General features: G+C 53.5%; 4 protein-coding genes across 4 annotated transcripts; 3 read left to right on the top strand and 1 right to left on the bottom strand.

Moving 5' to 3' along the window:
• Positions 1–27: 27 nt before the first annotated feature.
• CCMA1212_002276 (uncharacterized protein) lies at positions 28–396 on the bottom strand (the record flags this gene model as incomplete). The annotated part of the gene is made up of 1 exon (XM_073699665.1): positions 28–396. One exon carries the CDS (start codon positions 394–396, stop codon positions 28–30), a length of 369 nt encoding a protein of 122 aa, XP_073562658.1.
• A 1,716-nt stretch (positions 397–2,112) lies between these two features.
• Positions 2,113–2,942, top strand: CCMA1212_002275 (Monothiol glutaredoxin-3; the record flags this gene model as incomplete). The annotated part of the gene is made up of 2 exons (XM_073699664.1): positions 2,113–2,814; positions 2,868–2,942. The coding sequence occupies 2 exons, from the start codon at positions 2,113–2,115 to the stop codon at positions 2,940–2,942; spliced, it is 777 nt and encodes a 258-aa protein (XP_073562655.1).
• A 2,700-nt stretch (positions 2,943–5,642) lies between these two features.
• On the top strand, positions 5,643–8,422 carry CCMA1212_002274 (uncharacterized protein; the record flags this gene model as incomplete). The annotated part of the gene is made up of 4 exons (XM_073699663.1): positions 5,643–5,764; positions 5,923–6,970; positions 7,025–8,206; positions 8,282–8,422. The coding sequence occupies 4 exons, from the start codon at positions 5,643–5,645 to the stop codon at positions 8,420–8,422; spliced, it is 2,493 nt and encodes an 830-aa protein (XP_073562656.1).
• Positions 8,423–9,155: 733 nt separating this feature from the next.
• On the top strand, positions 9,156–12,302 carry CCMA1212_002273 (uncharacterized protein; the record flags this gene model as incomplete). Its single annotated transcript, XM_073699662.1, has 2 exons — positions 9,156–9,875; positions 9,945–12,302. 2 exons carry the CDS (start codon positions 9,156–9,158, stop codon positions 12,300–12,302), a joined length of 3,078 nt encoding a protein of 1,025 aa, XP_073562660.1.
• Between the last annotated feature and the right edge of the window lie 582 nt (positions 12,303–12,884).

Raw genomic sequence — 12,884 nt, 5'->3', positions numbered from 1 at the left:
AGCAGAAGTCGGGGAAAGGCTGGCTTCTCACGCAGTCACGGCGGCGGCGGTTCGTCCAGCAGCCCAATAAATAGCAGCGGCTTGGTATGCAGTAGGTACGGAAGTACGAGAGAAGAGGAAGATGTGCTCAGGCACGAAGAGCAAAGGGGGATGATCGGGGATGCGTGGACCTGGACCTGAGCCAAGCTGGCAGAGCTGATGGCGGGACATGCGTCGACGCTGCGTGGCGCCGAGGCGGGGACGAATAAGCGTGGCAGGCTGCGTAAATGCATGGCCCCGGGGGGGGGCGGGTGGGAATATGCACGTACCGGGTCGCGACCAGCTAGGGGGAGCTTCAAATGACGCAGCGGTGCCCCTCTCTGGTTCTTTGGCCTTGATTGCCTTGAATTGCAGCATTTCCTGTGTCCAGGCAGCGCTAATTTCAAGTTGTTTCTATTCCTGTTTCCTTGATGCCTGAGAGTATGAGATTAAGCTCAGATCAAGGTTGTGGCTATCATTCCAGGGGATGGTGCCAATGCTGCAGCCTAACGCAATATTAACAAAAGGAACGGCCATAATAGTTGGTGCCTAACGTGAGAGAACTTTCCTTGTCCGGTTTTACCGAGCCTTTCATCAACGAAGCCCAGAGTCCACGTAACGTCCATGGCGGAGCAACACGACTTCGCAGGCACCTTTACGCGGATCCATGGGGGGCCTCATGCAACCACGACTACCAAGATTCACATCCCACTGGCTTCAATCCGGGAGTGGCCGTTGAAGAGAACCACGAACCATTTGATGGTCGTGACGCCTTGCCCTGCGTGCGTCACTGCTGGTCCAATGCAGAGGATCGCTAGCCGAATACGTATGCAAGGGGAGCATAACCACCACTTTGTGCTGCAAGATCAGTCCGCACCCTAGTGCCTCTTCGAATCTTCGTTCCGGAATCAAGTCTTCGTTACAAGCCGTGCTATATTTGGCCTTGGAAATTGTCGAAATACGGAAAGGAGAGGAAATGCGGTCGAAGAGCTCTAGATCGTCGCACTGGGCACGAGTGATCAGGGCTCCATAATGCGATGTCAGCCTTCGCCATCTGAGCTACGAAGCCACTTCTTTCGAGTATCTTGAACTTACCTAGCCCAAAGACATGCAATTTGTCTCGCCGCTAGCCATCCACATCCCCAATGTGCCCCGAATCACTCCAGGTACACACTTTTTGATCGGGGACAACTGACAGCCAATCGGAAGGATTCCCACGGCCTACCCAAAATGGAAATGGAAGTACCAGCTGAACCTGAACGTCCCAATGACTCTTGATATGCTGTAGATTTGGGTGATTCCCATCGTGATATGAGACGATTTTTAGTTACAACGGAAACACTTTCCCTGTGTTTCTTGTGAGTGTCTTGTAGCTGATTATTTACAGCGTTGGCTCAGCATTTACATTTCGAGACTTCAAGATGGTACTAGTTCCTGGCTACCTACCCTAGGACGTCAATAGAGATGAGTACCTTAGGTAAGCGCAATGGTGAGGTTATTTAATGATGCTTTGATACGTACAACTCGAGACTGAATCTTCCATATTCTCCAGCGAGGCTCGAACCCCAGGCACTCAGTTTACTGTCTCAATCTCTGTGAACTTCGATCCAGGGGAGGTGTGCAGGGTACCTACCTACCCAAGGCAGGTACACGTTCAGCTCTCGTCACCCGTCAGTTCGTGTCCTTCCTCCACGTAACATCTGGTAGAGAGGCTACAAAAGATGTAGACTAGGTAGTAGACCAGTCCATCAACTACCTACCTTATCGATTTAATATATCAATGCTGTGCTCAACTCTGCCTCTTCCATGATACCGCCTCGCCACCTCGAGACCCCCTCGCCTTACCTAAGAGCGTCCACCAGCCACACCGGTGTCCAGCTATCAACGGCACTGATTTGAAATGCCTGCGATGACCTACTTCCTCCAGCACTTGCGCCATCAATTACCCCGCTAAAAACCCAACTCTGATAGCCCGTTACTCCAATACTACCACAACCACGACAGGCCGATTTTCGCCGTCTTTTGCCCACGATTTGCCATACCCAAACCAGCATCCGTCACCACCACAATTCCTCGACTGCGGCCAAGTCGAAGATGTCGACGATTACCGAGATCGAGACCGACGAGCAGTGGCAGCAGCTGCTCAGCACCGCGCCCCCCTCAACCCTCATCATCGCCTCCTTCCACGCTCCCTGGGCGGCACCATGTGCACAGATGGCCACCGTGCTGTCGACGCTGGCGTCCGAATACCCCGTCACCGAGCCCCCGAGCACCAAGTGGGTGTCCATCAACGCCGAAGAACTCAGCGACATCAGCGAAGCCTACGACGTCACGGCCGTTCCCTACCTGGTGCTGCTGCGGAACCGCCAGGTCGTCGAGACCGTGAGCGGCAGCAGCGCCGTCAAGGTGCGGACGGCCATTGAGAAGCATGCCAAGAAGGACGGAGGCGCGGCACAAGATGCGGCGGCACCTAACGGGGTCGCTGCTGCGGCCGAGGTCGCCCAGCCTGATGCCGCTGCCGTTGATCCGGCCAAGCAGAAGGAGGAGCTGTTTAAGCGCCTGGACGATCTGGTCAAGGCTGCCCCCGTGATGCTCTTCATGAAGGGCACGCCTAGCGCTCCTCAGTGCGGTTTCTCACGGCAAATGGTTGGAATCTTGCGGGACCACTCTGTTAAATACGGCTTCTTCAACATTCTTGCCGATGATGATGTCAGACAGGGCCTGAAGGAGTATGCCGAGTGGCCGACATTCCCCCAGCTGTGGGTGGATGGCGAGCTCGTCGGTGGACTGGATATCGTGAGTGCCGTGCAATCAACTACCATAATCTTTCTAGCTGACGTTTGATGCAGGTCAAGGAGGAACTCAGCAGCAACAGCGACTTTTTCAAGCCATACAGCGTCAATTCTGAAGAGACGGCGGCTTAAGAAAGGAGTCGGAAAAGGTTGTTAGCAACGCCTGCCCACGCTTCCACCTTTGGCACTGGAGGATTGAGCCGTCTCCGCAACCGGCAGAAATGCGATCTGAAGCGATATTTGAATGGAACGACCTCTTACATCCATTGAGTTGCGTGCCTTTGCAGTGCTGGGAGTGTCGGGAGGCTAGAGGCATAGGATGGGAGAACGGGAAGCATAATTGCCCCTCCATGTTGAGGTGTTGGATGAGCGAGTTTGAAAGTGGAAGATGATACCTGTGGTTAAGGCGCCCACAACTGCGTTATGAGAGCCAAGCATGCGTGGGCAGGAGCAAAAAAGAAAGAAAAAAAAACCCCTTCCGGGATGTGTGTGTTTTGTAGCTAAAAGTCAGAGGAGGAGACAAGACGAAGAACTGAACAAAGTCAACAACAGCAACTTGACAAGGCCTTTGATGCCAGCAATCGTCGGGATGCTCCGTGATGTCCAAGAATAAGTTGGTATTTGGGATCATGAGTGAACAGCTGCCGCTGGTTGTTTACAACTGAATGACCTGCATTCACTCCACTTGGAAATTGAGAAGCCTCCAGCTTTTGAGTCGCATTCGACGTGACGTGACGGCAAGTGCAAAGTACACGCACAGGTGCAAGCCGGGTTGATCATCCTTCGTCCTGAAGCGTCCCGTGGCATCGGTATCGCAACTGCCGCTAGAACAATCCAGGCCGCCACGAAAAAGAGGAGACGGTCGAAGCAGTAGACGGAGGTTCCACGGCTTCGTCTCCGCTCTTCATTGGACGGATACCCTTGAAGTGGGGGGTTAATGTTCTTTTCCTTCTGGTGACGAACGGCGCTAGAAATCGACAGCTCTTTTTTTTTGTTGCATGTGGTGAGTGAGTCACAGATTGGAGATTTGGAGGATCAAGGGTTGCAGCAGCTGTTCAAGCTAAGATACCGTTAGGGAGGGAGGCTACGCCATCTGTAGTACGTCAACTAGTAGGAGCCTTGTTGCTACATGGCTTTCCCTTGCTTGACCTTGTCTAGCAGGGGTTTTGCTCTTTGGTTTCCCCTCTTCGTATGGTGCGAGCTTCTGCATGAGATGGGCTTTGGATCGGCTTACTTCCGAGCCTGTGCCTCCTGTCGCAGAATTTTGCGCTGGGAAACAATGGTGAACGAAGAGTTTCTACTGCTCATTCGATACAGCGGACTTGATGCATCATAGGTACCTTAGTAGTAGCATCAGAATCGACACTATCCGAATCTCTAATGAACGACTTAACCTAAGGTAAGGTAGGTAGTTAAGGTATGTCTGGGGTTGAATTACTAATACCCTTAGTCAAAAGGTAGTTTCGATGCAGGTCAAATGACGGAGAGGCTTTTCCAAACTGCTTCAATGCCTTAGCTGGAAGTACGTAGGACAACTGCAACGTGCAAGGAGTCTGGTGGCATCAGGGTGCCCATGGATCAATCAACGGGCCGCCAAGTTCCCCATAGCTCGGGTCCGGTGTTGGCCATGAATGCCGTGCACTAACACGGGGTACATGCGGTGGCTGAGCTGACAAAGCAGCTGTGCGTATTGATGAGCTCGCAATGCTTCAAGATAAGGTATCGCTTGCTGCGGGTTTGATAAGTGGAGTGGTGAGCAGTGCAGATGGACTCATTCGGGATACAGTGAATGCTTTGCAAGGCTTGGGATTGGAAGTCTTCTTTGATAGACCTTTGAGATGAAATCACTTGTAAGAGCGCATGTAGCTGCGTGAAGCATGGAATGAGAGTTGAGGCTATGCTTCTGCTAAAGCTGCTAGCAGCGCAACTCGTCGGGCGCCGCCCAGGTGGAAGACATCACAGGGGCCGGCGCCTGATGTAAGACGCATGTACCATCTCCTAGTGCTTGGCTTGGACCTGTCTTCAACAGGCACTGGATCGGGCGACTCTCACGCCCCCGGGCTTGACACCACTTCCCTGCTGCCCCCCCCACCACCGCGACTCTCGGGGGTTCCTTTATTATATTTTGTGCTTGAACCTCCAATTCCAGCAGGCGTCTCTCTTCTTCTCCAGTCTCAAAACTTTCTTCTTTCCCCTCTGTCCTCGTCGACTCTCCGCAGAGTCTCCCGCGTGACCGAAGCAGCTCCTCTACACTGTTTCCGCCGCTTTTGGATTTCCGCCCCCAAGTCCACCGCAAACGCCTTGGACGCCCCTCTCCGACGGAACAGATAGCCTGCCATATCAAGCCACCAAGGCAATCCCGCTCGCTTCTCGTCTGATTTCCCATCGAAGCCGCGCAACTTTTGGCATCTCCAGTCCGGGCTTTGCAACCAGCTCCCTGCCTCACATCGCATCGCAATCGCAGCCCGAAGCCGCGAATCGCCTACCTGTTTCACTTCCGGCGAATGCTGTGTCTTCGTACTGGTTGCCGGTTGAGCTTCTAGACGGCCAGCGTTCTTCTCTCTGGCGTCGCATCGAGTCGTCGCTTTGATTCTCGCCCCTTCCCGGCCTGGCTGCTTTCTAGCAATTGACAGGCTGCCTCTCCCGCCTCCTCCGAAGCCCTCAGAGGTCTGATATATGCGCCGCATCAATCATACCCGGCAAGCCGCTTGTGAGGCCGGCTGAAGATCAGAGCACCGCGGTGTGATCCTTAACTCCGAATCGCCTCCTCAACCAACGGCGGCCCTTTGAGACTACGACAAGTCCTCGGTGTCGTCCCTCCGTTCTTCCACGATGACGCCCACCCCGCCTTCGACCAACTCTTCCACCGGGGGCCGCTCCCCCGAGGAGCAATTTCGCGTTGTGAGGAAGAGGAATCGCGTGCCTCTGAGCTGCTACCCGTGCAGGACAAGAAAGTACGTTGTTATCTCCGCGTTGTTATGAATGAGGGTGTGGGTGTGCTAACCTCTTATGTAGATTGTGAGTGCCAGCCTTCGAGCTCGATCGATGATTCAACGAGCTGTACAACGAGCGGCATCCTTCCGAGTACGTTGTACCGACTAACGCGGCGTAGGAAATGCGATCGAAACCACCCGTGCAGCAACTGCACCAAGCGAGAGGGCATGGATACCTCGTCATGCTCATATGCAGCGCCAGCCACTCGGAAGAAGAGCCAGAACCAGGTCGACGCCACTCCCGACGACATGCAGAACAGGATCGACCGGTTAGAAGGCCTTGTCCTGTCTTTGATGCATGGCGGGGCTAACGTAGACCCTGCTTCAGCCGCTGCGGCTGGCCGTGCTGCCTCCACGTCGCAGTCGTTGACCGACAGCGGCTCCTCCGCCAAAGCCGGCCGCGGCGAGGGCGTCACAATGGCCGAAGACGACAGTGACTCGGAAGATGCTCTCGCGGCCTCGCTGGGTGTCTTGAAAGTTGACCCCGACAAGGGCAAGTCGATGTATATCGGCCAGGAGCATTGGCATACACTTTTGGCGGACATTGCCGAGGTCAAGAACTACTTCATGCACCACAAAACAGAGTTGGAGACGAGTTACGAGCGCGTCAGGCTATCCAAGCCCATGGCTGCCCGCGAAGGTCCGACACTGTTGCTTGGAGCTCTGCCAGCATCCGAGATCGAGCTCCGCGCCGAATTACCTCCCAAGTCCAGCATCCTGACCTTGTGTAGCCGCTACTTCAACTCCATGGACAACGCCGTGTGTATAATACACGGGCCGACCTTTTTCAAGCAGCTCAAGAGTCATTGGGAGGATCCGTCAAAAACACCAATCATGTGGCTAGGGCTGCTGTATTCCGTGCTTACGCTCGCGATGCTGAGCTATCACAAAGTTGGCGATGAGCCTCCTGAGTGGAGGGGCCGGACTCTGGAACTGGCCTCGCAATATCGGCTGAGGACGGTGCAGTGCCTGATCAAGGCAGACTATACGAAACCGGTGGAGTACACCGTGGAGGCCATGCTTCTCTACGTCTTCGGAGAGTACTCCTCTCGGTGGGATGCCGACCTCGGGCTGTGGTTGATTGTCTCCGTCATCACCAGGATAGCCTTTCGGATGGGATATCATCGAGACGCGAAATGGTTTCCCAACCTTACCCCATTTCAAGCTGTAAGTAGTGGACTTCTGAGACGCATTCATTGTCGGACAAGCGGCTGATGCCAGACAATGCAGGAGATGAGAAGAAGATCATGGGCGCTGGTGCGCATGTCCGATGTCGTCTTTTCGCATCAGGTCTCATTGCCCAATATGATTTACGAGAACGACTGCGATACCCAGCTCCCGAATAACCTGTTTGACGACGAGTTCCACCCAGACAGCAAGGAATTGCCACCTTCCCGCCCTGCCTCGGAGCCGACACCTATATCGTACATGATTGCCAAAGTGAAGCTCTGCTCCGAGCTGGGCAACATCATGCAAGCCACAACCATGGTGGGAAAGACTGTGCCTTACGATGAGATTATCCGATTCGATGCAAAGCTTCGCCAGGTGATGCAGGAACTCCCTCCTCACCTCCGACTCGGCGCATTAGAAGCGTCCCAGGATCCCGTGACGTTGATCATTGCCAGGTACAACGTTGATATCCTGTATCAGAAGATCCTCTGCCTGCTACATCGGAAATACCTTGCAAAGGCCCGGCACAACCCGAGATATGCCTTCTCACGGCGCAGCGCTATCGAAGCCTCGCTGCAAGCATTGGACCATCTGGCCAAGCTGCATCGCGAATCTCAAGGCAACGGCCGGCTGCGTTCCGTTTCATGGTACATCAAGTCGATTGCGACAAAGGAGTTTACCTTACCGGCCATGCTCCTTGTACTGGATCTTCACTATGACAACATGGCGAGACAAGCAAACAGCCCTCCGGAAGAAGGCGTTTTCTTGTACACTCAGGAGCAACGCGATAAGATGATTGGCGCTCTCGAGACTGCCAAGGCTATCTGGGCTGACCTTGCCAACTCCTCTATGGAAGCATTCAAGGCCACCAAAATCATCGAAATCATGATGGAGAAGATCAAAGTAGCCCCTGCAGAGACCATGGACTCCAACAGCGATCCATTGTCAAGTCGGACGGATTCCTTGTCCGCCTCCATCGTGGGTTCACAAATCGATCAAACACCGATGTCTTTCCTCGGCTCTCCGTTGGGAATACCTGGCGTTGGTGTTGGTGGCCAAGACCCGTTCATGCAGAACAATGCTTTCATGGGCATGGACTTTGGGCTTCGGGGTTCGAACGCGGCCGATTTCCAGCAATTCGATGCTCTCAACGCTGGGGGCGCCGCCTCTCCGCTGTCCATGTTTACCAACCTGGGCGGCACTGGGCCAGGCGACCTGGCCAACTTTGACTGGGTAAGTCTGCGGTTCTCATCACCGACACTCCTTTTCCTATGTAGATGAACACTAGCTGACCTCTTCTTTCCATAGGGCGCATTTGAGAACTACACACAGATGACGACTTGGGGGGCCGACCAGAGCTTCCAGATTTATGGTAATGTAGAGCCGTCATCTACAGATCAGGGGCTCGACGATGGCATGTTGAACGGGACTGGCAACGGGCAGCAGTAACTCGGGATGTAAAATTAGGTATATCGGGATCTGTTGTGTATAATAGAGCACATTCGTTGGACATATCTATCGAGTTGTTGATCATTGAAGAGGGCCTGCCAGGTGTTTCTACGGCAGGAGTATCTATAGCTACCTTATCGAAGTCTCTTCTCCCTGCATCATAAAGACGAGCAAATGTGTTCTCCCTTTCTCTCTTCTTTCTTCTCTTCTTCCGGGACCTCACGTTGGAAAGCTGCATGACGCCAACGCACCAGATGCCTGTGGTCGCTTAATCATCTCTATCGATAAAGCTGCATTTCCCTAATTCGTTTGTCAGGGTGCTTTTGGCTCTTCGCCATTGGAGCTCTGGAGTTATAGGGGATCTAGTGCTCTGTCACTGCTGCAGCCCAGCACAGACCAAAAGCTCCAAAGGCACCTCGAGGGCAGGCTCCTCCTTCCTTGTGTTTACCTATTACTTCAACTTTCCTTTCTCCTCACTCTTCTCTTCCCTTCCCTTCTCTTCTCTTCTCTCCTTCATCACACCTTGATGGTCATCCACTAGAGCCTCTCATCTTCCCTCTGATGATGCTCTATCCAGCCTTCCGGTTGCTTGCTAGGACGGTTTAGCAGGGGTTGAATCCCTTGCGTCTCTCCTTCAGCTTCACCCAGACGCTGTGAAGTCTGCATCACCCCCAAGCACTCCTTCAGTTCATGTCTCTACCCAGACAACTCCGGTTCTCTTCTCTCTTCAGCCATGGATGGCCGTCCGCAGAGGCCTGAGGCTGGTGCCAACCTGGTGTTTCTGCAGAAGCCCGATGAAGAGCGAGTCCCCAGCAAGAGGCCTATGGACTCGCAGCGTTCACTCGCTTCGTCAGAGACCGGCAGCAGCGGCACCATGGACCAACCAAATGCTGCTGACGAGAAAAGAAAACGAATGGCTGTCTCAAGTCCAAGCGAGGCCGGAGCTGCCAAGAGGGCCAAGATCGCTTCAACTGATCAAGACCTTGTTGGCGTTGGCACTACCAAGCTTTCTCACCACGATATCTCGCAGCATCTTCCAGCGGAGGTGTGGCAGCGTATCTTTACCTCTTTGCCTCCGCATTCGCTTGGGGAGTTGATGAGTGTCAACCGATTGTTTCACAAATATCTCGATCCTACTTCCCCATTCCAGGTTTCTGCTCCAGACTCGTATCTGCCTTGTTCGTTGCCTAAGCTATCACCAAACACTATATGGCGAGCATCGAGACGATGTCACTGGCCGAACATGCCCTCGCCGCTCAGTGGAAGATCCGAACTTGACATGTGGCGTTTTGCCTGTACGCGGTCGTGCCAATTCTGCGGCCAAGTGGATGAAACTGACTACACTGGAAATCCCTTGCCATGGAGCCGCGGACCTGGTAATGATACTGTGTCTCTTGTCTTCCAGTTCTTCGTCGCCTCATGCGGGCAATGCTTGGCTGAAAATAGCGTCAAGGTGAGTGCGGTACCGAGCCTCCCCTTGGTGGCCATCTATCTGCTTGCTGGCTGACATGAAGCTTTACAGGAAGTCGAGTTGCTATTGTCAGCGTCGAATCCTTCGTTCATCGCAGCCGGGGCCCCTACGGTTTTTTTGACGGCTGATCTGAATGTTGTCACTCGTCAAATGATGCGGAATACGCCAATGCCGACTAGTGTTCAGCTGACGAAGGTGTTTTGGCCAGCTCAGCTGGAGAGCCTTCGAGCGGAACTTGAAGATGCCAGGCGGTTTGGTGCCGGAGCTGTCGAAGAATGGGTCAAAGGCCTAGAAAGTCGCGGTGCAGAAGCCATTCGTGACGCCTCTCGATGGGATGGCTGGTACTTGTCGGGAGGAGTCCGCCAAATGCGCAGGCGATCCTCTTCTACTCGAATGACATCGTCCTCCAACAGTCGACATGTTCAACATGCTCAAAGTCGACAAACCCGGGAAGAAATGAAAGAGCTCAAATGCAAGAGGCAAGCGGAGATAGAAGCTCGAGCTGCGCAGCTTCATCCTCCTATTCTTCCAGGCGTTCTCCATAAGCTTCAAGCCTTTCAGGTGGCTTCGGAGATGAATGCACCACTTGATGACAATGAGTGGAAGGTATTGAAGCTTCTTCTCCTGGACCAACGAGACAAGGCAGAACTAGGAGGTAGAAAAGCTGCACCGAAGAAACAGGCTACTCATAAGTATCCAACTCGAAGCAAAACAGCGGGCATCGAGACCGCTGAGCCTCCAGTTCAGGGGCTCGTTGACCCCACCATACGAGCTGAAGTATCCAAACTCGCAGACACAATCATCAATGGTCGATGGGACGAGGGTCGAAACATCAAGAAGAAGAACTGTGCAGCCTTCGCCTCACAAGTGCTGACCTGCGTCCGCGATCAGTTCTATGCAACCTCCTCCAAGGCCAAAGCATCTCCGATGCGGAGACTGACTCTGGATGATATGAGATGGATATTCACTCACAAAATCGCACCCCTTACCGACTGTCACGGGATAGACATATTCTCCTGCAGCAAATGCCCGACATCCAAGCTCTACTCTTTTCAAGGCGTCATGCAGCACCATTGTCAGACACACTCTGGAAAGGGGGGGAAGATGTCCGTCCACTGGAAATCAGAGTGGACTGCGGAGCTTCCGTTCAAGCCAGCTCCGGTGGCAGAAGGTCAATCACTCAGCCACGCAACCGTGAAACAGAGGGCCAGCACCTTGGCCAAAGATCTGGCACCCGCCTGGTATGCGCTGAAGTCTGTTGAAAACATCCCTGCCTCGGTCAAAGTGAGTGCCGCGATTCACTTCATTGCCAAGAGGTATCAGGAGCTGTACCAGGAGCCAGCACCATGGGAGTTATTGTTTACGGGGAAGTGTTATAACATAATCGCCGTGCAAGCATGCTTGGCTTGCAAAGTTTGCACGCAAAAGCCAGCCATAGGAAAGAATAGGACGTTTAAGCTAGCCGGCTTGGCCCATCATTTTCACCAAACTCATGAGCACGTTGATTGGCGTACAGGCATGGTCTGGGTGCCAGACTTGTGCCTATCGCAGGACGTCGCCATCCGGAAGAACAAGCGAGCCTTTGAGCTGATATCAGATGCTTTACCCTGGTTGTTTGAGGACAAGGAGGCAATGTGCCAGGGAGATCCCGTTCTCTTGCGGGGTCGGCAGACTCCTCTCGATGCAAACCAAGAAGCGAATGATGCAGTCGCTGGACCGGCAATGCATCTCTATCCTGCCGAAAGGTCTGGCGAAACGCTCCGTCTTTTGCCAGCAGGCGCTGTGTACTCTACACCGGGCGTGGCCCACAGGCAGCTGGCATACAAGGCCGATATCGCGTCTGGGCCGAATAGTAACGAGACGGGACTTGGAGACCATGAAGCACCGGGCAAGATGGCTGCTCGACACTCTGCCAGAGAGGTTGAGGACTGGGGTGGCGCAACCTGGGAAGCAGCACACGTCAGTTTGAGGAGCGTCAATCCAAGGCATGCTGTGCCAGAGCCAAGGAGCTATGTGGAAGCCTATTACGTGCACCGTGAGCATGTGCCTCACACAAGAGAACCGCCGGTCAGCTATCCATACTATCCCGACATGGAGCGGCAGGGACAGCAGACGCACGCGGCGGTTGAAGTTCGACACCCCAGCCGGCAACCTTGCACGACCAGATATTACGATCCGTCGATGTCTTCCACAGCCGCCTACCACTATGCTGAACCGATCCCGTCCTACGACAGATATAACGTTGTGGACTTGCGGAACTTGCCGGATCACCACTATGTTGAACGTCCCGTTGCTTATCACAGGCAGAGAACTACACCGATGCCGACCATCTCAACTATACCCACCACGAACTATATCGATACCGCACTTGCATCGCGGGTGTATAGCGCATATCCTTCACGACATTAGCTGGTTGAAGGAAGGTCTGGGGTGTTGGAGTGTGATTTCGAGTAGAGCCCCCACACGGGGGGGTTTTCCGCCTTTTCTCTCTTTTTCGAGCATCAAGAGGGTCACATCGGCAAGGGCGTGCGGGTTATAGAAAACGGAATATCGTCTTGTTCAGCATCGAGGCAAAGGAGAGAGGCGAGAAACACCATGAGTGTATGAGTATTACGTACGAGTTCAATCAATCATATCCACCACGACTGGGTGCGCTTTGATGATATGGCGCTGAATATATTTCCTAACAATGAAGACATGGCAAAAGTCGAGCAGTGTACATGTAGTTGTAGAGATGTATGAGGATCGCTTGTAGCAGCCAGCCATGCTTTACGGACATCCACCCGTCCATTCGTCCATCCTCCTGCCTCCCCCTTGTCCCCCAGTTGCCTGCCTTGAAGGCTCATGTACAGAGTTTGTTTACACATCCAAGAGGAACCTCCCCCGACTTACTTCCCACCTCACACTCTCTGGAGATTTTTTTCTTTCTTTCTGCTTTCTTGATTCATTCTTCATCTTCTTTTAAATCTTCCTCGCCCTCTCTCCATCGTC

Source organism: Trichoderma ghanense, assembly GCF_004382785.1.
Source record: "Trichoderma ghanense strain CCMA-1212 chromosome Unknown scaffold_1, whole genome shotgun sequence".
Taxonomy (NCBI): domain Eukaryota; kingdom Fungi; phylum Ascomycota; class Sordariomycetes; order Hypocreales; family Hypocreaceae; genus Trichoderma; species Trichoderma ghanense.
The sequence above is the reverse complement of the archived record's forward strand: the minus strand, read 5'-3'. Positions and strand labels throughout refer to the sequence as shown.